The 27,155-nt window shown below is 36.2% G+C and overlaps 1 protein-coding gene across 2 annotated transcripts in view; it reads right to left on the reverse strand.

Moving 5' to 3' along the window:
• Positions 1–1,465: 1,465 nt before the first annotated feature.
• The window catches only part of GPC5 (glypican 5), a 1,292,453-nt gene continuing 1,266,763 nt past the window's right edge, over positions 1,466–27,155 (reverse strand). For both annotated transcript variants that reach the window (XM_014530085.1, XM_014530084.1), the window contains one exon: positions 1,466–2,406. In XM_014530085.1, coding sequence (XP_014385571.1) covers positions 2,249–2,406 — 158 coding nt within the window. In that variant the 3' untranslated portion in view covers positions 1,466–2,248. The remainder of the gene's footprint in view (positions 2,407–27,155) is intronic.

Genomic DNA, 27,155 nt, shown 5'->3' on the forward strand with positions numbered 1-27,155 from the left:
ACCTGTGTATTTCTAGCAGACTCCTGTATTTCACTAGATGACAGAATTCCCACTGATTTTCACAGCCAGATAACATGTGGGAGCCTCTTCCTAGCTCTGGTGCTCTGTTCTAGGAAGCCAAGAATGGGGCTGAGACCCCATGCTTCTCAGGGGAACCCCTACAGCTAACATATCCCGCCAGAATCTCAGCTGACACCTGTGGGAGTGGGGCCAGCCATTTTCACATCTCCCTACCAGTCTTGATGTGGCTTTTTCTGTAAATCCTTGGCTATAAGACTTCTATTTCACTAGTCTTCAGTTGGTTTCTCAGGTTGATTGCTCTATATTTTAGTTGTAATTCCAGCTAGATTCTGGAAGGAGGTGAGTGTAACATCTACACAGTATACCATCATTTTGGATCTCCCATTCACACTATTTACTAGTACGTTGTTTCTACTCTGCTTTTATCCATTTCCTGTGATAACTAAAATGATCTCCTATCAACTAATTTTATCCAGAAACACCTTTGATTGCTAAACCATACCCTTTAGTTTGTCTTCCAAATTCTTCTAAAGTTGATTCAGAAGTTTTGTCAAAGCAAACCAACTCTAACTTGGGCTGGAGTGCAGCAAATGGGTATCACTTACTTGTTTCAGAGTTATTTCAATAATGAGCTGAGGTGGTTATGTTTAAGTTATAATTTGTACAGTGTGATAGTGCAAATGAGTTATAAACCAAGTAGATCATGGAATAAATATTAAGATCTGGGGCAGAAAACTAGGAAAATAACATCCATAATTGGCAGGTAGAGTAACACTTCCAGTTCTAAAAAACGTTTGAACAGATAGTAACATCTGATTTGGCAATTTCAACAAATTGTGGTTTAAATTCACCATTGTCAGATCATCTGGTTAATTGAGACTAAGAGACAACATAGTTTGATCATATACTGTTTGATGATTTGGAGAAAATGATTTCACCTTATAAATATGACTGTCAGTGGAGTCCTCCTCAACTCTTTCTCAGAGGTCATTTCAAATTCTTTTGACTTTTTAAATTTTATTTTATAGGTTCAGCACTTCCCTTTACTATTCTGTCACTTTGTGTTAATAATACTTTTTGGCTATCAACTGGATGTAATAATTTTTAATAAAAGCTGACTTATCTCTTCCTCCTTAAGTGCAGCGATAGACATAACCTAATCAGTGTCTGCTGAAGCATCTTATCATAGCTGGAACATCAGGGACTATGGATTAGCAGCTCTGCTAATATGCAAAGAGGAAAAGAGCTAAAACATTGCATGCCCTATTTTCTGTATTAGTGCATGTGTTTAGATATTCAAAGGAACCTTGCAAATGTACATAGATAGTTAATTATTTGTTCAATATCAAGATTGAAAAAGACATAGCAAATAATATTTTGAAAATGGATGGATACATCATTTTTCCAGAAGAAAATGATCAATGATTTTTAAAGTTTTCCACCAGATAATGAACAGCTTTATTAGAGATATTCCTAGAGCAGGCATGTGCTCTGTAACACAGCTAAATCCATTAGGCAAAAAGAGAGGGCAAACAGAGCCACAATGCCAAAGACTGCATTATGAACATAATGGAATACAGATCAGATGCTACCAAAATACTCAGCTTTAAGGTTTGTCAGTGGCTAAATTACAGCAGATAGAAATTATCATTCTTCTTCAATGAAATTATGTCAAATGTTCCTCAGCAATCTACTCTATAACATATAGGCATTCAGTAATTTCTTTCTATAGCTTGCACAAATGGAGGAATTTCTTGAAAATGCATGCATACTACTTGCCATTGTTTATTTTGATTCATTTAATGGAATCCTAATTCCAGTATTTTAAGAAACACTCTGTACTGTTTTCATTGTCCTGCAAATAGATCTTCAATTCAAAATATTTTTCTTTTAGAAAGAGAGGGGTTTGGAATGTAGGATAATAAAATTACACATACACTGAATCCTTCTTAAGCACAGTCACTTCTGTGTTTGCAGATTTAACATGTTAGAATTTAAGAAGGTTTAAGTTAGATTCAAAGGAGACATGTTTTCCAACAGTCTTTCCTTTAAATGTTGATTTTTAGATACTTTGTGAACCTTCCGACTTGTTTTCTAAGAGGTTAGTGTTACATACCTTTTTATAAATATAACTGTTATATTTAAAAAAGATCTCTTATTCCAATCAGATGAAGATGGGAGAAATCGGACTGCAGTAAAACATGTATATCAGGGCAAAATAGTTCAGTTACCAAAGCCCAGGGAGTAACATCACTGCACACGTCAGAGGAAATGTCATTGACTCAGTTGCTGCTGTACATCCTGCTCCTGTTGTGTCGAAGGTGTTCCCACGGTCTGTTTGATGGACTTGCTTCACATCACTGAGGTTCATCTCTTCTGGCATCCCTGCAGAGGCAAAGAAGGAAACATCATGATGCATGACCACCTTCCCGTGACACGTCTAGAGCAACTCTTAAACCCAAGTGTGAACACCATCGTTTTTTTCGTAGTATTCTTTATGTGTTCACCTGACTCTAAATGATTCATGTGATCCAGGTATGTCTGCTCTTCTTAAATTGGAGAGTCCAGGCTCTTGAATAAGACTTCTCAGAAATATAGGAGCAAAACGAAATGCTATTCTCCCCCAGTTTCTTAAAAGCATTTGGAGTATTTCCCTAATGTCATTAATTGGTAAAATAGTAAAGGAATTTAATTTAAAAATGTCATGAACTATGACATTATCACTTGTCCCGAAAATATAACAACTGTAGTAATTATGTGAAACGTTTTTCTTGAAAATAAAACAATATAAGGATAAATCATTAAATAGGACATTTTTTTTATCAGGATCCTTGTTGGAAATATATGAAAGAATAATAACTAATATTATATACTTTATATACACACAATTTTAGGGATGGGGGTGTAGAGACTTGTCGATAGATAAAAGAATTTGTTAATAGGGTGACCTGGAGATTAAAATCAGAACTAACGTGTTTAATTAAGAGTGGGCAATATCAACCAAGATCCATTCATCCTGGTTATTACTTCTCTGTGTTATGAAACTTGACAAGCAGAGGAGGAGACCAGCTCCCAAATTTTGGGGATGAAATGATCAGTTTCTTAAAGAAGTTTACTGTAATAGACCTAGGAAATTACTAACTTATCACTTATTATCTAGTGCCACCAGTGTTCTATGACCATGTGACTGTCTGGATTATCTCATGGCATGCCACTATCAGTCACAATTAAGTTTAAATTTAATATTGTTACAGCCACACATATTGACATCATAATTATAGTGAGACTGAAAAAAAACCTTTTTATAAGGAAAAGTCAGAATTTATGTAATTAGGTCAATACATATATATAATTCAGAAGATAAGCTCTATTGCATTCAGAGCATTAAAATGAAGTGCAGCTCTACTGATCTACCGTATTGATTTTACAGTCTGAGCTCTCGCATTATTATTCATTGTTTGGGTACTTGTTTTGCCCTTCTGTGTCATTAGGCAAGATGAATAAACTAGTGATTCATTTTTTATAGGGACTGGAGTAGAGTGTAAATATTTTAGTCATGGTTTTATACTTCTTGTTATGCTAGAGCTTAAGAAGGAGTTATGAGGACTCTAGGCAATTAAAATAATTTTTTCCCGTGATTACTACATAAATTTGAGCTCTGAGGGCTTTTCTTTTCTTTTCTTTCTTAAAGCTTTGTAAAGAGGTGCCGGGATTGTATTCATGAATAACTTTTTTTAACACCTTTCTGAGCTGGTGTTTCTCTCATTCATTCATGAGCCAGGTACTGGTCTGGGTTCAGGTGATACCATCTCATGAGTAATAATATTTAAGTAGAAAGATCTTGAACCTTATGCCTGCAACTCAGGCAATGCCAGGAAGGATATCCCACTTTCAATCTGATGTCATTTTAACATCCGAGGGAAAGATGTTGCTAATAAGTTAATATAATGGTGCTAAGGAGGATGGCCACTTGAGATAAGATTTATATGCAAAGGATTGAAGATCCCTTCAAGAGCCTGACAGTCCAGGCTGCAGTTTCTAATCAAATTCCAACCTAGCCTTGACATCCGTTAAGAAACCTTAGCATTCTGAGAAGGTGAGCCCCACAATTATTTGATGCAACGATTGTTTTCTTAAAGGAATTTAATTAACTAAGTTTGTAAATTCTATCAAAGCTTAACAGAATACCCATAAAGGAAAAATCAGTTTGGGAATTTATTAGATTAACAAATTAAGCAAAAACAAATGAATCTTTGAATAATGTTTTCTATGCATGATAGTAACTCACAAAGATGCCAATAAATTCATATTTCTGCGCTTGGTGGCTTATGGTCTGGTGGAGAAGATAGTCATGTTATTACAAAATCAGTGTAATGTTAAAACTTGGGTATATGCCTGGTGGTTGGTGCTATGAAGCATGTAAAAGGAATGTAATTTGGTGAGAGAAGGCTCCACTAAGGAAGTGTCAATGTGGATCAATTTATTTGGCAATATCTACAGAGTGCTTGCTATAGTGCCTGTACTTCACAGTTATTAACTTGTTTCATTCTCACAACAGTTCCTTGTGGTAGGCACAGTTCTTATGGCTGCTTTTGTAGATGAGGAAACTGAGGCACTGGGAGGTTAAGTAACATCAAATATAGTTTGGACCAGCCTGTGTTGTGATCATCTGCTGGGCTGACTCCAAGCACTTGGCTGGACACCAAGAAATCAGTATTTAATTTGGGAGCAAAGAAGGTCAATTATGTTTGCCCAGAGAGTTTTCACTAGGAGAAATGTGTCTCCTTTCTTTATCTAGGATGGCTGGTAATGTGCAAGTTTTGTGTATTAATCAAGCAACTGGAAGTATTCAGGATTAGAATTCTTGTGGGCGCATTCAGGGTGATGAGTCAGAAGGCTTGATATATCAGAGAATTGCAGCTTCTTTTGTCATGTATATGCTGGCCTTTTCCCTTGAGGCAGGGAGTGTGGGTATTTCTCCCTTTCTATCTATTCTGATGAAATACATATTTTAAAAATTATTAGTTCCACTACACAACAAAGACTATGTTTAAAGATAATTTTTTTAAAAGGAAAATTGCATGGGCAGGAGCTTGTTAATTCGGTCACTCATTTACAAAATTTACCCACTTCTGTCTCTGTGTCAGGTACTGTGCTAGAGACTAAATATGTCCTATGCACTCATAGGCTTTTCTTTTCATGCTTTGAGTCTGCAAAACTACCAGGCGACTTTTCCACCATTGGTGGACAAACAAAACAGATTAAAATGTTGGAAGCAGGATTAGAGGTCATTATTTGAATTCAATGAAGTCAAAATAATTTATCTGTAGAAATTATGTTTTCAAGGTAGCTATAATCATGGCACCACAAAAAAATGCCTATTACATAGTATGCTGTTAGTGAATATTGTCAAACTTATACATTGAATAATGACTCTCATTCTCACAACAATAGGATGAGTTAGGTACAATTATTTTTCCTCACGCTACAGATTAGGAACAGGTGCAGAAGCAGTAATTTACTCAAGGTAACATACTGTGGCTGAATCCCAGATGTGTCCCAGTCAAATGTGGTTTTCTTTTATTCCAGAACCATGCTTATTGCCAGCACATAATCAAAGCATTGAATTTGCAGTTAAACTCTGCTCAGCCACAGATTGGTTAAGAGACTTTAGATGTGACCCCCATGTGACAGAATTTTAAAATGTGAGCATTTTCAGTGAGAGAAGGATTGGTTAAAACGCAGTGCTGGCTAGTTAATTAAATAAATATTTTGAAAATAAGCAAGATTTTTAGTTCACAGAATCTCTAAAGGAAGTGCCTATGGGACCAAATATTTAAGTACAAATAATGAGGAAGCAAACAAAATATATAGGTTGATATTTTTATGTTTAGGTGGTGGAAAGCATATTGATTTTTTTTTAGGCAGAATCTATAAGAGAATATTAATAGTTTGAATTTCATAATAAAAAAACCCCAACAACTTCTGTATAACATGGAAAACCATTTTTAAAAAAAGTTAGGGGGGCAATCGAAAAATGGAGAAAATAATGCAGTGGGCATTATAGCAAAATAATAATGTCTTTAACATAGAAAGAGTTCCCATAATCCATATCTAAACTATAATATCCTCATAGGAAAATTGTGAAAGGAAATAAAAAATACAAGAAAAAATTATACAAAAACTGAAATTCTTCTTTACTGGAAAGCCAATAAATACAATCTTCCACATGATGAGATGTCAATTGTCTAATGTCCAGTTGGCAAAGGCATAGCAGAGAGCAGATGATAGCCAGTTTGTGCAAGGGTAGAACTCTTTTTTCAGGAATGGCCAAAATATATAATAACTATTTAAAATGTATGTTTACCTAGACCCAAGAATTATTCTTTCATGAAGCAATTCTATGAGATTAAGAAAATGTGCACATATATATTCACAAAATATTAATATGTGAATTGTTAGTGAAAAATCATAGCCATTAGTATCCATTAGTAGGGAATTAAAAAATTAAGTACATCCACTTATTTTTTTTCTTCTAAAACTAGGTTCACTTGGCAGGGAAACCTAGGCAGAAGTCTGTAGACTGGTATTCTTTTTTTTTTTAATTGAATTTATTAGGGTGACAATGGTTAATAAAATTATATAGGTTTCAGGTGTACAATTTTAAAATACATCATCTGTATATTGTATTGTGTGTTCGCCACCCTAAGTCAAGGTTCCTCCCATCACCATTTATACCCCCTTTACCCTCTTCTACCTCCGCCCACTCCCCTTTTCCATTAGTGATCACCAGACTATTGTTTGTGTCTATGAGGTGTTTCTTGTTTGTTTATTTTTTTTGCTTAATCCCTTCATTTTTTTCACCCAGCTCCCAACACCCCTTCCCTTCTGACAGTTGTCAGTCTGTTCTCAGGACCTAAGTCTGTTTTTATTTTGTTTCTCAGTTTATTTTTTTTTCCACTAGATTCCACATATAAGTGAAATCATACTTGTCTTTCTCTGACTGTATATATATTAACTGTATTATATATTAACATAATACTCTCCAGGTCCATCCATGCTGTCACAAAAGGTAAGGTTTCTCTCTTTTTCATGGCCAAGTAGTATTCCATTTTGTAAATGTACCACAAATTTTTATCCACTCATCTACTGATGTCCACTTGGGCTACTTATAAATCTTGGCTATTGTACATAATGCTGCAATAAACAGAGTGGTGCATATATTCTTTCAAATCAGTGCTTTGGGTTTCTTCATATATATTCCCCAAAGTAGAACTGCTGGGTCATAAGGCAGTTTAATTTTTAATTTTTTGAGGTAACTTAACACTGCTTTGCATAGTGGCTGCACCATTCTGCATTCCCACCAACAGTGCACCAGGGTTCCCTTTTCTCCACGTCATTGCCAGCACTTGTTTGTTGATTTATTGATGATAGTCATTCTGACAGGTGTGAGGTAATATCTCATTGTAGTTTTAATTTGCATTTCTCTGATGATTAGTGAGCATCTTTTTCATATATCTATTGGCCATCTGTTGTCCTCTTTGGAGAAGTGTCTGTTTAGGTCCTTTGATCACTTTTTAATTGGATTGTTTGGGGTTTTTTGGTATTGAGTTGTATAAGTTCTTTAAAAATTTTGGATATTAACCTCTTATAGATGTATCATTGGCAAATATGTTCTCCAATTTAGTGGGTCTTTTCATTTTGTTGATGGTTTTCTTTAAATCCACTTATTTTAAAAACTTTAAAAAGTAGATACTTAATTGGCACAGAAAAATGTGTTTTAATGTAATTTTATATATATACTTCCATGATCTTTAAGGTCCTTTGAACTCTGATAATCTGTGGCTACCTTTCTTTAAAGGTAAGAAAGTCCTCATTGATTTTTATATTCACCTAGTTAATATTTAGTAATAATTAAGTGAATGAGTAAATTGATATTTCATCTAGGGAATCACAAAATTATAAAAATGTTTTTCTAATTCAGTTTTTTTCTCTTTTCTTTGTTTCTTGACTTACAACATAGTGTAACCTTAGGTGTACAACATGATGATTTTAATATGCATATATATTGCAAAATATTTGCCATCACCATTTTAGGTAATGTCTCCATTATGCCACATAATTACAATATCTTTTTTGCCATGAGAACATTTAAGATCAAATCTCTTAGTGACTTTCAGGTATGTAATACAGTATTAGCTATAATCACCATGTTGTATATTGATCCTCAGAACTTATATATCTGATAACTGGAATTTTTTACTTTTTGACAAACATCATCCATTTATTCCACCCACCAGTCCCTGGTAACTACCACTCTCTATGTTTCTTGTTTGAATTTTTTAGATTCCATGTAGAAGTGAGATCATACAGTATTTGTCTTTCTCTGATTTATTTCACTTACCATAATGCCCTCAAGGTTCATCCATATTTTTATAATTGCAGGATTTTCTTCTTTCCCAGGGCTGAATAATATTCTATTGTGTATCTAAACACACACATATGTATATGTATTTATATTACATCTTTTTAATCTATTTATGCTTTTATGGAATGTTAGGCTGTTTCTATATAGTGGCTATTGTGAATAATGCTGCAATAAACATGGGAGTACAGGTATCTCTTGAAGATCCTGTTATCATTTTTTGGCTATATACCCAGAGGATGGATTGCTAGATTATATGGTAGTTTTATTTTTACTTCTTAAAGAAATCTATATATTGTTTTTCATAGTGTCTGTACCATTTACATTTGCACTAACAGTGCAAAAAGTTTCCCTTTTCTCTACATCCTTGCCAACACATCACTTGTCTTTTTGATAACAGCCATCCTAAAAGATGTGAGGTGATATCTTATTGTGGTTTTGATTTACATTTCCCCAATGACTAGTGATGTCCAGCACCTATTCATGTACCTGTTGGCCATTTATTTGCATGTCGACTTTGGAAAAAATGTCTCTTTAGTTGCTCAAATTCAATTTATTTTACTATAAGGGCATAAATATATTTCAGCAACATGTAATTTAGAATGGAATCTTAGAATTAGATGTGAACTTGAAATTTTATACCTAAGCCCAGCCGGCATGGCTCAGTGGTTGAGTGTGAACCTATGAACCAGGAAGTTACATGCTCACTCCCCAGTAGGAGGCATGCAGGAGACAGCCGATCAATGATTCTCTCTCATGATTGATATTTCAGTCTCTCTCTCCCTCTCTGAATTCAATAAAAAGATATTAAAAAATAAATAAATATATTTGTGTAAAATAAATTAAAATGTGCACCTCCGCAGTCAGTGGGGGATTTTAATGCCACTGTCTCAGTAATTGATAGCTCAGTCAGATGAAAGTTAGAAGTTATGGATGACTTGGTAGACAGAATCTTAGCAGGGAGGACAGGAGAACTCCATTGCCTCCTGCCATAATTCTAGTACACTTGTTGCACCTCCTTGTCCAACCTTACACACGTTGCTCTGGTTGGCAAGTTGGGAAGAAAGAACCAACATGCTGAACTTTTGCATTTCTCATCCTCTTTTGAGTCTGCCTGCCCACAGTGAAGATGCATTCTTCCTTGTTCTTCACTATTGTTTGAGCTGAGGCCCACTCTATTCCTGCAGGGAAGACACGTAGTTTTCTAGCTATTCTTCTGACTTTATGGTAATTCTTGGATGAAATATTAGACATCATATGTAAATACATTCTACAGTTCAGTTTCTTAACAGTAAAAAGCTAGTATTTTTATGTTTACTTGTTTGACACTTGTGCTTATATTTTAATTCATAGTGACCTCAAGAAGAAAAAAGGAGGGTTGTTTTGTACCAGCTCCAAATGCAAACTTTTACAAGCTTGATCTAATAAATATGGATAGATAGATAGAATCGTAGATGACATCATGCAGTCAATGACTACAGCATATAGTGCATAAACACTCTTTAAATGATAGATTATATATTTACAAAAGAGATAGCATATCAGGGCCCAAAGCAAATATTAATGATTAACAAGTTATTTTAACATAAAGAAAATAAATTCTTTGACCACAACATAATAAAGGTAAACTTAAAGGAGAACCATGATTCCTACAGCAAACCTAGTCACATGACTATCCCTAATGATAAGGAGCTAGGATGCGTAGTACTACTATATGCACAAGAGGAAAAAACTCAAATATGTAGAGGTATCATATCTATTAGGCTCCCTTAATTGTGTTTGTTTCCTCTTAAACTAGGCAGATTTGTAGAAAGTTTCTTCCAATATCCTGTCTTAGAGTAATTCCTTGGCTGCAAGAATTCTGGGAGTCAAATGGGAGGAGCAGCCTAGGGATAGAGTGTAGATATCAACATTCATTATAGGTAAATAGGTGGGTATATATGCAGAATAATACATACTCCTGCTCTCAGATGTGACTGCCATTCTCCAGTCCAGAGATTCTTTCCAGATTACACCTTTAGTATCATACTGATATATGATACTGAGATAGACAGACATATATTGGTCCGGAGTGGAAGAAGGAATCATGGAATATTAATTGACTAGTCCTTTTGTTAACTCTTTTCTTTTATATCCTCTTACTGGAAGTGATAGATGATGCTTATTTCTGTATCTTTTGTGGATTTCACTGACCAAGTCTATTTTCTCAATGTTGGTTGGGAGTTGGCTTTCTTGGGCCTACTATCATTTATCTATCTGCTTTACAACTTCCACATGTTCTTATTGTTGCCTCTTCTGTTTCCTCTACTCTCAGTAAATTTATGTTTTTTGATTAAAAAAGTCCTTATTCTGTATTTTACTGGAGATGCAGGAGAGATTAAAGATAAATGTGTCTGATTAATTTGTCATCTTGAAGGTAACATACTGAACAATTCCCAGCATCTGGGCACTGAAGCTCCATCCTGCCTTTGGGTAAGCTTGGGTCTGTTCAGCCAGTTGGCTCTGGTGTAGTTCAGGTTGGTATCTATTCTGGTTGGTTAATGTTCATGCTGTAGATGCTATTTCTGATGACTATCCCTGATGTGGTGATAATTTTTATTAAAAATACTGAGCAGCATTCCATTTTGTCAGGAAACTTACTAGTAAAACATGACTATTCCCATCCCAGTACTAAATATTGCAAAACAACCTGCTGCCTTACGGTGGAATGACTGAATGCACATTGGAGGACTGAATGGCAGGCTGCATTGCCTAGTCTAGGGTGCATTTGCTGTATAGCATTGTAAACTTAACGTGCCAGAAAAAGGCCTGGTTGGGTGTAGAAGTATGGGGGTAATTAGAAAATTGAGGATTTCTGTAATTTGGGCCCTTTAAATATTTTCTTTTATTTCAATTTTTTATTGAACACATAATGCATATATTTGAGATACTGGATTGAGCATTGATTAAATAGATGACATTTCCCCTGACTAGTATTTGCTAAAAATTAGCTCCAGCAAGTTAAATGTGAACACTGATGAGGAGACAACTTTTCTCCCAATGAAATGTGAAAATTAACTTCAGGCAAATTTTGCTTCAGTAAGTGAAGAATATTAAGTAGCTAATCCTTGGAGCCTAAAATTGTCAAAATGTCTATGAATGTTGTGCAAGAGAGATTGTAAAACTTATTACATTTATTAAATAGAAATGAATTATCTTGGCTTACATAACTGATTCATCATGTGCATTATAAATCGGTATATTTAGCTTCATAGTTGAAGCTCTAAATATTATGCTATTTTTTAAGAACAGATTCTATTGGCTCAAGGGATATCTAAATAAAATATAGAGAAATAACCATTGCCATTATCCCTGAGAATATCAACAATATTCATGAAAATATACAAAACAGCACACATGAAGAGAAGGACTTAGGTTGTGGGGATGGCTCTCTGTCCTCGTGGTGTTCTCAATTGGAGATTTGTATTCAGATGGGACTCTGTTACATTTTTAAATATATTATTTGCTGTACTTTGGGTTGACAAGACATTATGAAAATAACAGGTGCATGTGTGAGGAGAGAACACTCTTGTATTGCAAGCTGGGGAATTATGCAGATGTTAAAAATTATGGGATCACCTTTCCTGACCTAGTATGGAAATTCTTCCATTCTTACATTATATCTCCCGGAATAAATAATATCCATACTCATTTTCTCTCTAACCCACAATTTGTTGTAGCCCCTAGTATCTAATTCCATGTGACATATGATAATACAATGCATACTTTTCCATCTATTGTAAGTCTTCTGGCATAAACCTGTCTAACAACAATGTCAGTTTCTTCTGTCCTTGTCCCCATGCATTGTCCAAATATAAACACTGTTGTGTTCTTACCCTAGGTATGAACAGGTTTTCTTCTCATCATCACCCAGTTTGACTATTTAAAAACATATAATATATATACATATATATGTATATACTAGTATATATACATTTGTGTGTATATATATACATATATATATATAAAATCTTTGCCACTTATATTTGTGTCCATATGTTGAACTCATTCACTTAATTTTAAGATCTTCAAAGTCATGATTATGTTTTCTATTCCTTGCATTTATAATAGCTACTCACAGTATTCTATATTCTGTAGAACCTTTTTGAATATATTATTTACTTGAAATAAGTTTTATATATAAATAAGCATTTAAAACTTAATTTTTAAAATTTATTCAAATTGCAGCCACACCCATGGGTAGAATTCTTACTAGAAGGCAATGGAGCATAGTAGAAAAGCTGGGGTCAAGCCCCAGAAACCTTAGAATATTCATACAGTCATTGAGATTCAGTTTCTTCATCTATAACATTTGCATGACAATAAGACCTTCTCCCAGGAACGATGTGCACATTAAATGAAATCATAAATATGAAAAACACTTTGTAATTTTTTTACATAGACAGATATATAGTTATTATTTGAATATTAAAGGTGGAGGTAGGCTAAGTGAGTTGAAAAGTGAAATTTCTTTAGATAGTAGCTGGTAGAGCTAGAGAAAAAAGATGTTAGTTTCTTAGTCCAGGTCCATGCCTGGCAAGGGGACTTGACACCTTAGAACAAACCACCTGCATATTAAATAAGTTAGTCAGATGTTGTGCAACATATATTGGAGCCCAATAAGTGAGAGAGTTATGTCTTTCATTAAAGAATTTTTATAAAGACATTTCATCTGTAATACTTTCAACAATAAAGATAAATTAAAAAATAAAATTTTAAAGAAAGACATTTCAACTGTAATATATATATTTAAATTTCAAAGTTTATCAGAGATGATTCTTTAGTTTATGTGTAGGATGTGCCCTTGTGTTATTGGAAATTAATAAATTTGTACAAAACCCTGGCCACAACAGATTTTAGCTCCATACAAAAAACAAATCTTCAATACCACAAACCAGATCTCTTAATTTTCCTGTAAAGACAGCTTATTGCCTTTACCCAGAGATATTTTTAAAAGACTTCAATTTTTAGAGCAATTTTTGGTTTACAATAAAATTGAGGGGATAAGATAGAGATTTCCCATTATCAGCATCACTCATGAAAATAGTACTTTTTATTTTATTATTATTATTATTATTATTATTATTATTTTTTACCAAGGATGAATCTACATTGACAAAACATAATCACCCAAAGCCCATAGTTTACCTTAGGATTCACTTTTGGTGTTGTGCATTCTATGGTTTTAGACAAATGTATAAGGACATATATCCATCATTACATCATTCAGTCATTTCACTGCCCTAAAATCCTCTGTATTCTGCCTATTCATCTCTTATTACCCACACCACTGACAACCATTGATCTTTTTATTGTTTACATAGTTTTGCCTTTTACAGAATGCAATATAGATAGAATCGCATAGTGTGTAGACTTTGAGATTGGCTTCTTTCACAGTAATATGCATTTTTATCCATTTACCTACTAAAGGGCATATTGGATGCCTCCAAGTTCTGGCATTTATAATTAAAGATGCTAGAAAGAACTGTGTGCTGATTTATGTATAGGCATGTTTTTAACCCTGTTGAGTTAATAGCAAGGAGCATGATTGCTGAATCTTATGGTAAGAATATGCTTAGTGTGAAAGAACCTGCCAAAGTGTTTTCCAAAAAGGCTACACCATTTTGCATTCCTACCAGCAATGCATGGGAGTTCCTGTTGCTCTACCACCTCACCAATATTTGGTGTTGTCAGTATTCCTGATCCGGGCCTTTCCAATAGGTGTGTGGTGTATCTCATTGTTGTTTTAATTTGGATTTCCTTAATGATATAGGACGTGGATTGTCTTTTCATATACTTATTTGCCATCGGTATATCTTCTTTGGCAAGGTGCCTGTTAAGATCTTTCATCCATTTTTAATTCTTATTGTTGAGTTTTCAGTGTTCTTTGTATTATTTTGGATAACTGTTCTTTATCAGCTGTGGCGTCAGAAATATTTCCTCTTGGTCAGTGGTTTATCTTTTCATTCTCATGGTATTGTCTTTTGCATAGCAAAACTTTTTATTTTTTTAGATCCCAATGCTGTGCATTAGATCTCTAGAACTTACTCATCTTCTAACTGCAACAGAATTTAAAAGCCCAGCTTATTAATTGTTTCTTCCCTGGATTTTGTTTTGGAAATTGTATCTCAAAAAGGGAATTATTCCTAAATAATTTTTGTACTTAAAATAAGTTTTCCTGCAAACTTCCCATGGAACTCTGATGCTTCCTGACCTTTAGGAGTGTATGGAACCTTTTGGTAAAGAGAAGTCTGTTATTTCAAAGGTATTCTGATGTTAAAAAAGAAAGAAAAATAGTTCTCTAAATTATAGGCATTTTTCTAAGAAAGTATCATTTTGAACACAGAGTCAGGTGAAAAAAAACCATTTCCAAGTACAAAATTCAGAGAGAATGTTTCCATGAAGGAAGTGGCCTGTGTTGGAGGATATGCACAATGGAGTATGAGTAATTGGGGACTACTGGGAAATGATTCTACATGAGCATTTCCAAGTAGTCTTACAATATCCCACTACATCTGAATACTGGGCCAAATATGGGCCATATACTTCCAACTCTAGCAATTAATCTACACTAATAAAAGACAAAGATGCTAATTAACCATACCTTCGCTATGCCCCAAGCCACGCCCACCAGCCAATCAGAGCAACTATATGCAAATTAACCCAACCAAGATGGCGGCCGGCAGCCACGGAGCTGGAGCAAGCAGGAGGCTTGGTTTCCCGGGTAATGGAGGAAGCCAAGCTTCCTGCCTGCCCTGAGCCAGCTGTGGCCTCCGCTCATGGCAACAAAGTTTCAATTATAGAAAACAAATAAAACCCAGATACCTGCTTGCAGCCAGCCTCCACTTGGAGCTTGGGTGGCTGGGGGCTGTGGCCAGCCTTCAAAGATCCATCAGCCCCACACCCAGGCTGGCCAGGCACTCCTATATAATAAAAGGGTAATATGCAAATTGACCCTAACAGAATGACTGGGAATGACTGGTCACTATGACACACACTGGCCACCAGGGGGCAGATGCTCGATGCAGGAGTTGCCCCCTGTTGGTAAGTGCGCTTCCACAGGGGGAGCTCTGCTCAGCCACAAGCCAGGCTGACGGCTGCCAGTACAGCGGTGGTGGTGGGAGCCTCTCCTGCCTCCTCAGCAGTGCTAAGGATGTCTGACTGCAGCTTAGGCCTGCTCCCCGCTGGCAAGTGGAAATCCCCCGAGGGCTCCCTTGCTGCCAGAGGGATGTCTGACTGCCAGCTTAGGCCTTAGGCCCAATCCCCCAGGGAGTGGGCCTAAGCCAGAAGGTGGTCATCCCCCAAGGGGTCCCAGATTGCAAGAGGTCACAGGCCGGGCTGAGGGATTCCCCCCTCCCGAGTGCACAAATTTTTGTGCACCGGGCCTCTAGTATATTATAAGTTGGAATGGTGACAATGAGAATATTTAGAAAAGGTTTTAAGATTGATATACTTTTTATTTTAAAATAATAATCTAGTGCACATACTTCCTCAAATTTTGTACACTTCTATTTTCTAAAATTCACTTGGATATGTGAAGCAAAATTTAAGCAGCTTGTTCAGATTAAACTTCCAGAAGTTATCTAAATATTAGTTAAACCAAATTTATTGTATGATGACTGTCACAACCAGATGGTACACATTATGCACATGATAAAGGTCTCTCATAACATTGTCACTAATATTAGCTTGTTTATGGAATATTAAAACTGAGACATAAACTGACAAGATCTGGGATGCTGCTATTCTCAATTCATTCTGTAGTACAAAAATAGAGCAGTGTCGTGAAAGCTAAGTAGAATCTCAAAAATCATTACAGCAACAGGATTGAACTAAATTAAGGGCAATATAATGCCTATACTCAACACCAAATTTATCCACCAAACAATATCTGGACTTCATTAAAGCATTACTGGAAATAGCAGCAATATTTAATGTAGTATGGTTTCTCAATCTTGTTATTTAATGTTAGTTATGTATGGTAGTTAAATATGTATAAATTAATAACTTCATATAAACTCTTTATAGTTATGATGTAAAGCTAAAATATTGATACAAACTAAGTTCAAATAGTGATTAAATTAACATTAAAAGTATCATTAAATTAATCCAATGGATGACTTAGTCCTCTACTCTAAATCCTCACTATGCCATGAACACATACAGGTGGTGGGATAGTTAATTTTATGTGTCCAGTCAACCGGTGCACAGATTTTTGTTTAAACATTATTTGGGATGTTTCTGTGAGGGTGTTTTGCCTGAGATAAATTGGTAGACCGAGTAAAGCAGATTGCCTACCCTAGGTTGGGAGGGCCTCATTCAATCAGTTGAAAGGCTAAATGAAACAAAAAGGCTGAGCCTTTCCTGATTTGAGAGAATTATTTATTCCTGTCTGACTTCCATTGAATTGGGCCATTGTCTTCTTCCTGCCTTGATTTGAGCTAAAACACTGGCTTTTCCTAGTTCTTGAGTTTGCCATCCTTGGGATTGAAACTATGCCATCAGCTCTCCTGAGTCTCCAGTTTGCTGGCTCAACTGCAGAACTTGGGACTTGTCAGCCTCCATAATTGTGTGAGCCAATTCCATATATACCCAGCCTGTACCCTCTCCAATCTGGGACCCTGCCTGCCTTCCTGGTCACCCCTAACTGCCCCCTCTGCTGACCTGGTTGTCCCTAACTGTCCTCCCCTGCTGTCTAGGTCACCCCCAACGGCCCCCTCCCTGCTGGCCTGGTCACTTGTAACTGCCCACCCCACTGGCCTGGTTGCCCTTAACTGCCCCCCCTGCCGGCCTGATTGTCCCACGCAGCCTGCTGTTCAATTGTTTGGTCATCCCTCACTAACCTCCCTGCCGGCCCAGTCACCCCACTCAGCCTGCTTGTTCAGTCGTTTGGTCATCCCCTACTAACCCCTCTGCTGGCCTGGTCGTAGGCAGCCATCTTGTGAGGGTGTGAGGGTTAATTTGCATATTACCTCTTTATTATACAGTATTATAATTGGAAGTCATTCACAAACATATCTCACACCTCCTTTGCCTTCTGCTTCTCCGACTTTTTTTTTTCTATTTTTGGTTGAGCTCTATTTATTTGGCTTAATTTATCTATGTGATAGATATCAATAGTTCTTTTTCATTTCCTCAGGTCTTAGATTGCTGTCCACAGACCAAGTGCTACTGATAAACATGCTCTGGGGTCAGGTGGCAAAAGAGGCATGGCTCCTGGCTGCATGCCAGGCCCCAGCCAAAGTGCCAGCCAACCCCAGACCATGGTGTTGGGAGAGAGACCCAGGCTTGGCAAGTGGATTGGGAAACTTCTAAAGGGTAGTGGTCACCTGCTTCAGACTTCTGTTCTTCTCTTTGTCTAAAAGCTTATCTCCTACTTTTGTTTAGAATCTATGAAGTAGCTTAGGTCAATTCCCCATAGCCACTTGGCCCTCCTCCATCACCTACACATTTTTCCCACGTACTAGGATCAGAGCGAATTCTGTACCCACATCACAGACACATGAGATTCCAGTTCAGATGTCATCCTCATGTGTCATCAGCCTTTTCGTGTTTTGTACCAATAGACTGACCTTACAGTTACATGTCCAAAGAAGTAAGGTCATTTTATAAGCACTTTCATCTCAATTTCCTAGATGTCTTTTCTGATTAGAAAACCCTATAAACTACGTGGCTTCAAATTTTCAGAATCATAATTTCTGAAGGTTTTGCTGTCCTTCATGCTCAGAGACGACATTGTGACCCAGGGATGGTGGAGCATGTTCTCTGAGCTGTAGAGGCAATTAATTCATTCTGTCCTGCCCACCGTGCCATGCCATCCCCGTCGTCCAGCAAGTGATGTGTGTGTGGCAATACCTACTAGGTGAATAGGGTTCATTCTATGTAGTTGTCCCCATCTTTTTTACCATGATCAAGAGCAGAAAGTACATGTTACTTAGCAATTCAAGATATATGTGCATACGCACACATTACAAGCACACACACACACACACACATATACACACACACACACATATATATATATATATACATACATACATACATACATACAGAAAACCCAGACTAATACATATTTGGTGCCAAAAGTGTTTCTAGGAGAACAGAATTTTGATGAGTACTCTGAATTGGTTTGGGGGTTTCTAATGTGATTAGATTCAAAGATGCTAAAGACTGCATTTCCAGTAGTGAAGAGAACACTGATAGTCCTTGGCATGACCTGGCAATAGAGATACATAAAATATTTCCATTGGATACTTATAATCAACCCCTATGAGAAGCAAGGAATTAGGTGACCATGTATAATACTTTTGAACATTTTATCAAACTAATGACTATAATGAGATTGGCTGGTTGCTTCTACTTGTTGCTGGACAAAGTGGGAAAAGAAAAGGATGAGCTCAAAGATTTGAATTCCTAATTCAAGTGCCACAAAAATGACCTGAAATATTCTATGGGAGCCCTGAAGGAGATGCCTATCTTCTGTAGTTACAGGACTAAGTTTGCTGGAAATCAAATGTAGAATCTCCTCCCGCTACTGGCTAAACTACAATGCAAGTTGAACTGCCAGCATTGGAGGGTGTCTCCTGTGAAGTGATGGTGTTAACTGGGAAGGAATGGGGATCCTGAAAGTTGGAACGGGATGTAGGGGAAGAACCTGATGAAGCTGGAGACATTGAGCATATAAATTCTGATGTCTTCTTGCCGGTGAAAGCAACTTCCCCATCCCCCCAGTGGAAGTGGCTTCCAAGGGAATTAACCCTGCCTTGCCTGAGGAAATATATATAATGTCCTTCCCTGAGGAAGTTGACATTTAGACAGTAGTTATTCTCATCAGAAGCCATCCACACCCCACCTACCCTTCTTAGATTTTAGACATACAACTAGGCTCAAGTCACAGTAGGCACCTATTGGTTAGCAAGAAAGTGAAACCCATGAAGAGGTGTACTATATTCCAAAACAACAACAACAAAAACAAAACCCAAAACTATTTGCATTTTTAAATTTATACAGGGAGAAATGCATGGAATGTGGTAGGAATAGGTACTATAGGTGTGGGGTAATGGTAAAAGGAACATTAAGTTGGATCAGGCTGAATTTAATGATATGGGTTTACTAAGTAAAGATTTTGTGTTGTTATAACTTGAGAAGTTATATAGGGTTCCAACAGTTTGTTTAGTTGGTTAGCTAAAATGTGGACTAAAAGGTGACTAACAGTAAGCAGGTTAGAAAGTTCAGCAGCTGTTGGTTTGATGTAGAGGAAGCAACTCAAAGTCTGGGGGAGATGGAATGTTAAAGTGGATTTATCATATAAGACCTACTCATCCACTCTGGGAGGGTCCAGGAGACATCACTTTTGCCATGACTATAAGAAATAAATTTGTTAAATTTTTTCCCTGAGGACCTTTATTATTTATGGAAACAATAGGCAATTGCAGACTATGGAGTATCTTAGGCAAATTATACTTTTATCAGTGTGGGGGGCATATCAAAGGTGTTGGGCTCCTCCTTTGGCAAGTAGGCACCAATGGTACTGATGAAAATGTCCAGCAATTACCGAGTTCTAGTTGCAAAGTTCTTATGGATGATGGCAAAATAAAATGAAGTGTTTATTTTAATTTCCAAATTATTTCAATTGCATTGAGAATATTATTGAGTTGGCTGAGTGTTTTTTTCTTTTTCTTTTTCCCTTTTGCTATGTTATTAAATATAATATGGCTGCTACTAATAGTTGACTTAATGCTATTTCATTTCATATTTATTTATTGGGAAATAAAGAAACACTTGGGCTATTTCAGTAATATTTACACATCACACCTAAAATTAATATTTCACATTTAGGTTTTATAGGTGAGCAACATGCCAGGTTATAACAGGAATAATATTTCATATCAGGGTTCTACAAGCATAACTGCCATGCTAAAGCTAAAATCAAAACCACTGCTTCTAGGATTTCAGAGCAACAGGGAATCTCATTTAAGTTGCCATTTGTATCACACTATATCTTTATATAAGTTTAAATGCTTAGATTCACTGGAAGGGAATTTAATGAAAATAGAGTTCTAGTGAACTCAACATAAGCTTTACTATTTTCAGCATGTAATATCTGATCATTCTTTTTCTTAAAAAGGAAATTCCTTTTGACGAGGCTATATGCAGATTTGTGATGGGAGGCTATACATTGGACCTGTTACCATTTAGAACATTTGAAATTCTACTTCCAAGAGAATTCTAGTGTGACCATATTGACATTGAGGTTATTGACCAGAATTAGTTTAAGCTATGAGGAAAATATCATTTAGAAATCATTAGATTTACCTGAGTTAGTCTAAAAATTGAATATTTTACTTTATTGTTTTTGATTCCAAGGAATGGATGTAGACCAAAGTTATGGACTTGCAGGTAATCACTCTGACAGAGCCAGGCACTTTCTACCTCACTTTTATAAGATTAAATATATAATAAAACGCAATTTTACTCTTTCAGGCACAGCACATTGATAAAAATCCATCTAGAACCAGGCTGACAACTCAGAGGGTAGACACATCAAGTCAGCATTCTCTGAAAACATTGTTTTCTTATCATATTTTAAATATATGCAATATTCAGTTTACAGAAGGCTTGTGCTTCAATTTTGCATTAAAAAAACACACAGTAAAATGTATTACATAAAAAGCAGATAATTTTTTTCTGTATGGACCATAATGCATTAAGCTTCATCAGGAGAGGGGATATACATTACCAGCTGTTTTGTCCACTGAATCCTCATTCCAAATATTTTCCTCCAAATTTGCTGAGAAGAAAACATGGAAGCTTGTGCTACACTTGCACCCCCAGTTGTATCTATGATGGTCATTCAGCATTTACAGAAAGAGGAAAATGGAGACCCAGAAATAGCTTTCCTCACTGTATCTTTGAGCAGCATGGACACGAAGAGTATAATATAAAAGTTGGGGGAGCACTTCTCTCCAATGTTCCAGAGATAAGTCTTCTCTCTCCTCTTGGAATTGCACTGGGCTTTCACAAGTACATATATTTCAACTCAATAAATATTTGCTAGCTTCCAGGAACTGTACTGGGTATTTTTTATATATCTAATTGCTATGTATTCATATGTCTTATAGTTAATGCTGATTAGAATATTCCAAAATACCAAGTTAGTATACATGAGAAGTTAAAAATAATTGACTAATTGTTTACTTCATGATGTGAACTACTGTGTCCAAGTCATAATACACGTAAGCATTTGCCTAAACAAATAAAATCAGGGACTCAACACGCACAAATTGTTCTTGTAAAAATAAAAAAAATACATGCAAAAATGCTCATTAAATAAATCTATTATATGCTTATAGGTTCTATTAGGATTGATTCTGGTTAAGCTCTCTGACAGCTTTCCATTATATCCACTCTTGACTACTTTTATGCTCTGTGCTATGGACTCTGGTTTATTTCCATTTCTGTATTGTGTAGTGTTCCCAAAGTCTCTTCCAGCTCTAGCATTCTAAGTTGTGATTATTTGAATCACATTACTGCCTAACAGCCAGGGCTGGTGGGTAAATCCTGGCCATATGAGGTCCTATCACTCTGTCCTAATAGTGTGTCTTCTGTATAAATATTGCAGTTGCACTATTATTCTGTGAAGATGTTTACTTTAAAAACAGTTAAGCTAAACAGTTATCTCAGCTGTGCAATTTTCTCACTTGTCAATTAGCAACATCAATGACAGATTTAGTCAAATTAAAGCTGTTGTTTTCAAGGACAGATGGTGTCAAGCACTTGTAATATTTGGAAGTAATGAGTGATGTATGGTTAATGAACCAAGCAACCTTTCTCTCTTTAGTCATTAGAAAATGCAGAGCCACATCCTGCTTTTGATCTGTTTACTCTTTGTGATCTAACCCTTCAGGTGTGAGCTATTTTTATATGTGCTATCCATCTAAGTTTCTCTCTAAGAATACCAAAAGAGTGAAGGGAAGGCGGATGCTTTTGGAAATATCTTTGTCTTTCTTTGGTCCCAAATTCAACTCTATAATGTTTATACAGTTTATTGTTCCTTTTGCTCTCACTAACTTTATCTTCAGCATTGATTACGCACAATACTTAGATGCGTTTAATTCAAATAAACTAAACTCAATTGAGTTCAGTTTGTTATGCTTTTGCTGAATGCTGGGAGGATGAAAGAATTATACTGGAAAATTTAGTCTGTGGCTCTAAGGATTGAATAGCTGGATTGCATAGCATTTATTGAGTCATAGAAGAAAGTGTATCAATTCAGCACAGGAGGTAAATTTATGGTTGACATCAACTGGGATAGTTAAGACTAAAGAGAAGAACATTGGCTGTACTTTTTAAACTATGTGATAAGGACATAAAAACTATAAAAACCAATCCACATTATAATAATTACATGATTTAGTCTAAATTTAATTACAGAAAATAATTTAATTGACATTATTGCTTCTTTTATAAGATCCCAGTAGCAAGAAAAATAGAAGGTTCTCAATAAATATTTGTTGATAAATTACTTGGTGTATGTCCTTTCATCTGGTTGAATTTTCTTCCTTTAGATATTTTTTTTTTCAGTGAGGACCCAAATGATAAAATCTTTACATTTTAGTCCTCAACCTAGGATATTTTTTCCATTGATTTAAAAAAATATATTTTTATTGATTTCAGAGAGAGAGAGAGCGAGAAACACCAATGATGAGAAAGACTCGTTGATCGGCTACCTCCTAGGGATGGAGCCAACAATCAGGCATCTGCCCTGACTGGGAATCAAACCATGACCTCCTGGTTCATAGGTCAACACTCAACCACTTAGCCACACTGATCAGACTTCCATTGATTTTTTTGAGATAGTGGAAGGGATGGGTAGAGACAAAAAGAGAGAAACATCAATGTGAGAGAAAGACATTGATTGCACCCTTCATGTACCCCGACTGGGACCAGGAGCAAAACTGCAACCCAGGTACATGCTCTTGACCAGATCAAATCTGGGACCCTTCAGTCTGAGGACCAAGGCTCTATCAACTGAGCCAAACTGGCTAGGGAAAAATATTTACTTTTTAAAAAACTATAAATATACTTCTATCCTCACTTTTGAATGACCATTAAGCATCATGAACTTTATTTTCATAACTAGAGGCCCGGTGCACAAAATTCATGTACTCTGGGGGAGTGGGGTCCCTCAGCCCGGATTGTGAGAAGGTGCAAGCCATGCTGAGGGACCCCACCAGTGCACAATCGGGGCCAGGGAGGGATGCAGTTTAGACAGCCAGAGAGGGACCGTGGGAGGGCTCCAGGGCATGTCTGGCCCATTTTGCTCAGTCCCGATTGGCCGGACTCCAGCAGCAAGCTAACCTACCAGTCAGAGCATCTGCCCCCTGGTGATCAGTGCACGTTATAGCGACTGGTCGACTGCCCCCTGGTGGTCAGTGCATGTCATAATGAATGGTTGAGGGGCCTTAGCATATCATTAGCATATTATACTTTGATTGGTTGAACGGACAACTGGATGACCAGACAATTAGCATATTAGGCTTTTATTACATAAGATTATTATCTCAGTCATTTGAATATTTTCTATTGTTTTCTGGAATCAGTTTTTGCTGATGAATTTATATATCAGTTTTTCTAATTGTAATTCCTTTATTGATAATCATGTTTTTGTGGTGATGCTGGTGTAAATAAACCTACTGTGCTGCCACTCATGTAAAAATATGGCACAGACAATTTTGAACAGCACAAAATATTTGGTAATGATAATAAGTGACTATGTTACTTTTTGTGTTTACTATATTTTAGAGTATACTCTTTCTACTTATGAAAAAATAAAAAAGTTTACTGTTACACAGGATGGCATGTTATGCTGGTAGCAGCCTCATATATTTTGCTTTTACCATATCACTTTATTGCATCATTTTCTCATGTGCTTGATTTAATCTAGTGTTGTTTTGTACAGGCTGTACAGACTGGCAGCCTAGGAGCAATAAATTACACCATATAACCTAAGTGTGTGGTAGGCTATACAATCTAGAATTATGTAAGGGCACTCTACGATCTTTACAAAAATGAAATTGCCAACAACGCATTTCTCAGGATGTATCTCCATCCTTAAATTGCATATGACTGTACTATTGACTATAGTCCCTGTGTTGTACATTATATCCCCAAGGCTTAGTTATTTTATAACTGGAAATATGTACCTCTTATTCCCCTTTACCTTTTAAGCCCATCCACCCAGGCCCCTTCCCTCTGGCAACTATCAATTTGTTCTCTGTATCTATGAGTCTGTTGTTGTTTAATTATGTTCATTTTGTTCTTTCAGATTTCAAGTATCAATAAAACCATACAGTATTTGTCTCTTTCTGTTTGACTTATCTTACTTAGCATAATATCCTTAGGTCTGTCCATGTTGTCCCAAGTGGAAAGATTTCATCATTTTTGTTGTTGAAGATGTGGTGTCTATACCACATCTTTATTCATCTATCTATGGATATCTATGTTGCTTTCATACCTTGTAAATAATGCTTCAGTAAGCACAGGGGTGCATATATGTTTTTAAATTGGTGTTTTGTTTTCTTCAGATGAATGCCCAGAAGTGGAATTGCTGGGTTGTATGGTAGTTCAATTTTTCATTTTTTTGAGGATTCTCCATAATGTTTTCCATAGTGGCAGCACCAATTTATAATCCACCAACATTGCATTAGAGATCCCTTTCCTTCACATCTTCCCCAACACTTATCTGTTGTGCTTTTGATAATAGCCATTTTGACAGGAGTGAGGTGAAAACTCATTGTACTTCTGATTTGCATTTCCCTGATGATTAGTAATGCTGAGCATTGTTTCATCTCTCAACAATCTGTGTATTTTCTTTAGAGAATAGTCTAGTCTTTTGCCTGTTTTTTATTCAGTTGTGTTTTTTTTCCCTTGCTGTTGAGTTGTATGAGCTTTTATGTATGTTTAATACTAACCCCTTATCAGATATGCCATTTGAAAATATATTTCCCCATTCAAAAAGTTGTTTTTTATTGATGTTTACCTTCACTGTGAAAAAACTTTTTAGTTTGATGAAGTCCTGTTTATTTTCACTTTTGTTGCCCTGGCAGGGGAGACATATCCAAAAAATATTATTATGACTGATGTCAAAGAGTTCACTGCCTATATTTTCTTCTAGGAGTTCTATGGTTTTAGGTCTTACACTTATGTCTTTAATCCATTATTTGTTTATTTTGTATATGGTGTAAAAAAGTGGTTCAGGTTCATTTTTTGCATTTATCTATCAAGGTTTCCCAATACTATTTGTTAAAGAAACTATTTTGTTTTCCTATTGTATATTCTTGCAGCTTTTTTTGTTGTTTGTAGATTAATTGAACATAGAAGCCTTTACCTCTGGACTCTCTATTTCATTGACCTACTAGAGGCCCGGTGCACGAATTCATGCACGGTAGGGTTCCTTGGCCTGGCCAGTGATCAAGGCCAATAGGGGATATCTAGCCAAGTCCTGATCAAACCTGCTGGCCAGGGGGAGGGACCACAGGAGATTGGCCGGCAGTGGGAGGTTGGCTGTGGGAGCGCCCTGACCACCAGGGGGCAGCTCCTGTGTTAAGCATCTGTCCCTGGGTGGTCAGTGTGCATCATAGCTACTGGCTGGTCATCCAGTCATCCTGGTCATCCGGTCCTAACACTCGCTTAGGCTTTTATATATATTGTTGAGTTACTCTTTGATAACTCAGCTTTGCAGTATAGTTTGAATTCTGGGAGCATGATACCTCCAACTTTGTTTTTCTTTTTCAAGATTGCTGTGGATCTCTGGAGTCTTTTTTTTCTGACAGGGGGGAGTAGTGATTTCATATATATTTTTGGGTTCTTTGTTTTAGTCCTGTGAAAAATACCATTGGTATTTTTCGATAAGAAATGCAATCTGTCTGCATATTGGTTTGGATAGTATGGGCCAGCGGTTCTCAACCTGTGGGTCGCGACCCCTGTGGTGGTCAAATGACCCTTTCACAGGGGTCGCCTAATACCATCCTGCATATCAGATATTTACATTACGATTCATAACAGTAGCAACATTACAGTCATGAAGTAGCAATTAAAATAATTTTATGGTTGGGTCACAACATGAGGAACTGTATTTAAAGGGCCAGAAGGTTGAGAACCACTGGTATGGGCATTTTAAGAATATTAATCCAATTCTTGAGCATGCTAAATTCCATTTATTTGTGTTGTCTTCAATTTTTTTACCAATATATTATAGTTTTCAGAGGACAGATCTTTTACCTCCCTGTTTAAAGTTGTTCCTAAGTATTTTTTTTATGCAATTATAAATGGGATTCTATTCTTGATTTCTCTTTCTGATATTTTGTTATTGGTGTATAAAAACAACAGATTTATAAATATTAATTTTTTATTCAGCCACTTTGCTGAATTTATTTCTTATTTATAATAGTTTATCGATGGAATCTTTGCCATTTTTCTCTATATAGAATAATGTCACCTGAAAATAGTGACAGTTTTACCTCTTCCTTTCCAATTTGGATTTTTCCTTCCTTCCTTCCTCTTCCTTCCTTTCTCTTCCTTCCTTCTTTCCTTTCCTCTTTCTCTTTTCTTTTCTTTTCTTTCTTTCTTTCTTTCTTTCTTTCTTTCTTTCTTTCTTTCTTTCTTTCTT

Source organism: Myotis brandtii, unplaced genomic scaffold, assembly GCF_000412655.1.
Source record: "Myotis brandtii unplaced genomic scaffold, ASM41265v1 scaffold71, whole genome shotgun sequence".
Taxonomy (NCBI): Eukaryota; Metazoa; Chordata; class Mammalia; order Chiroptera; family Vespertilionidae; genus Myotis; species Myotis brandtii.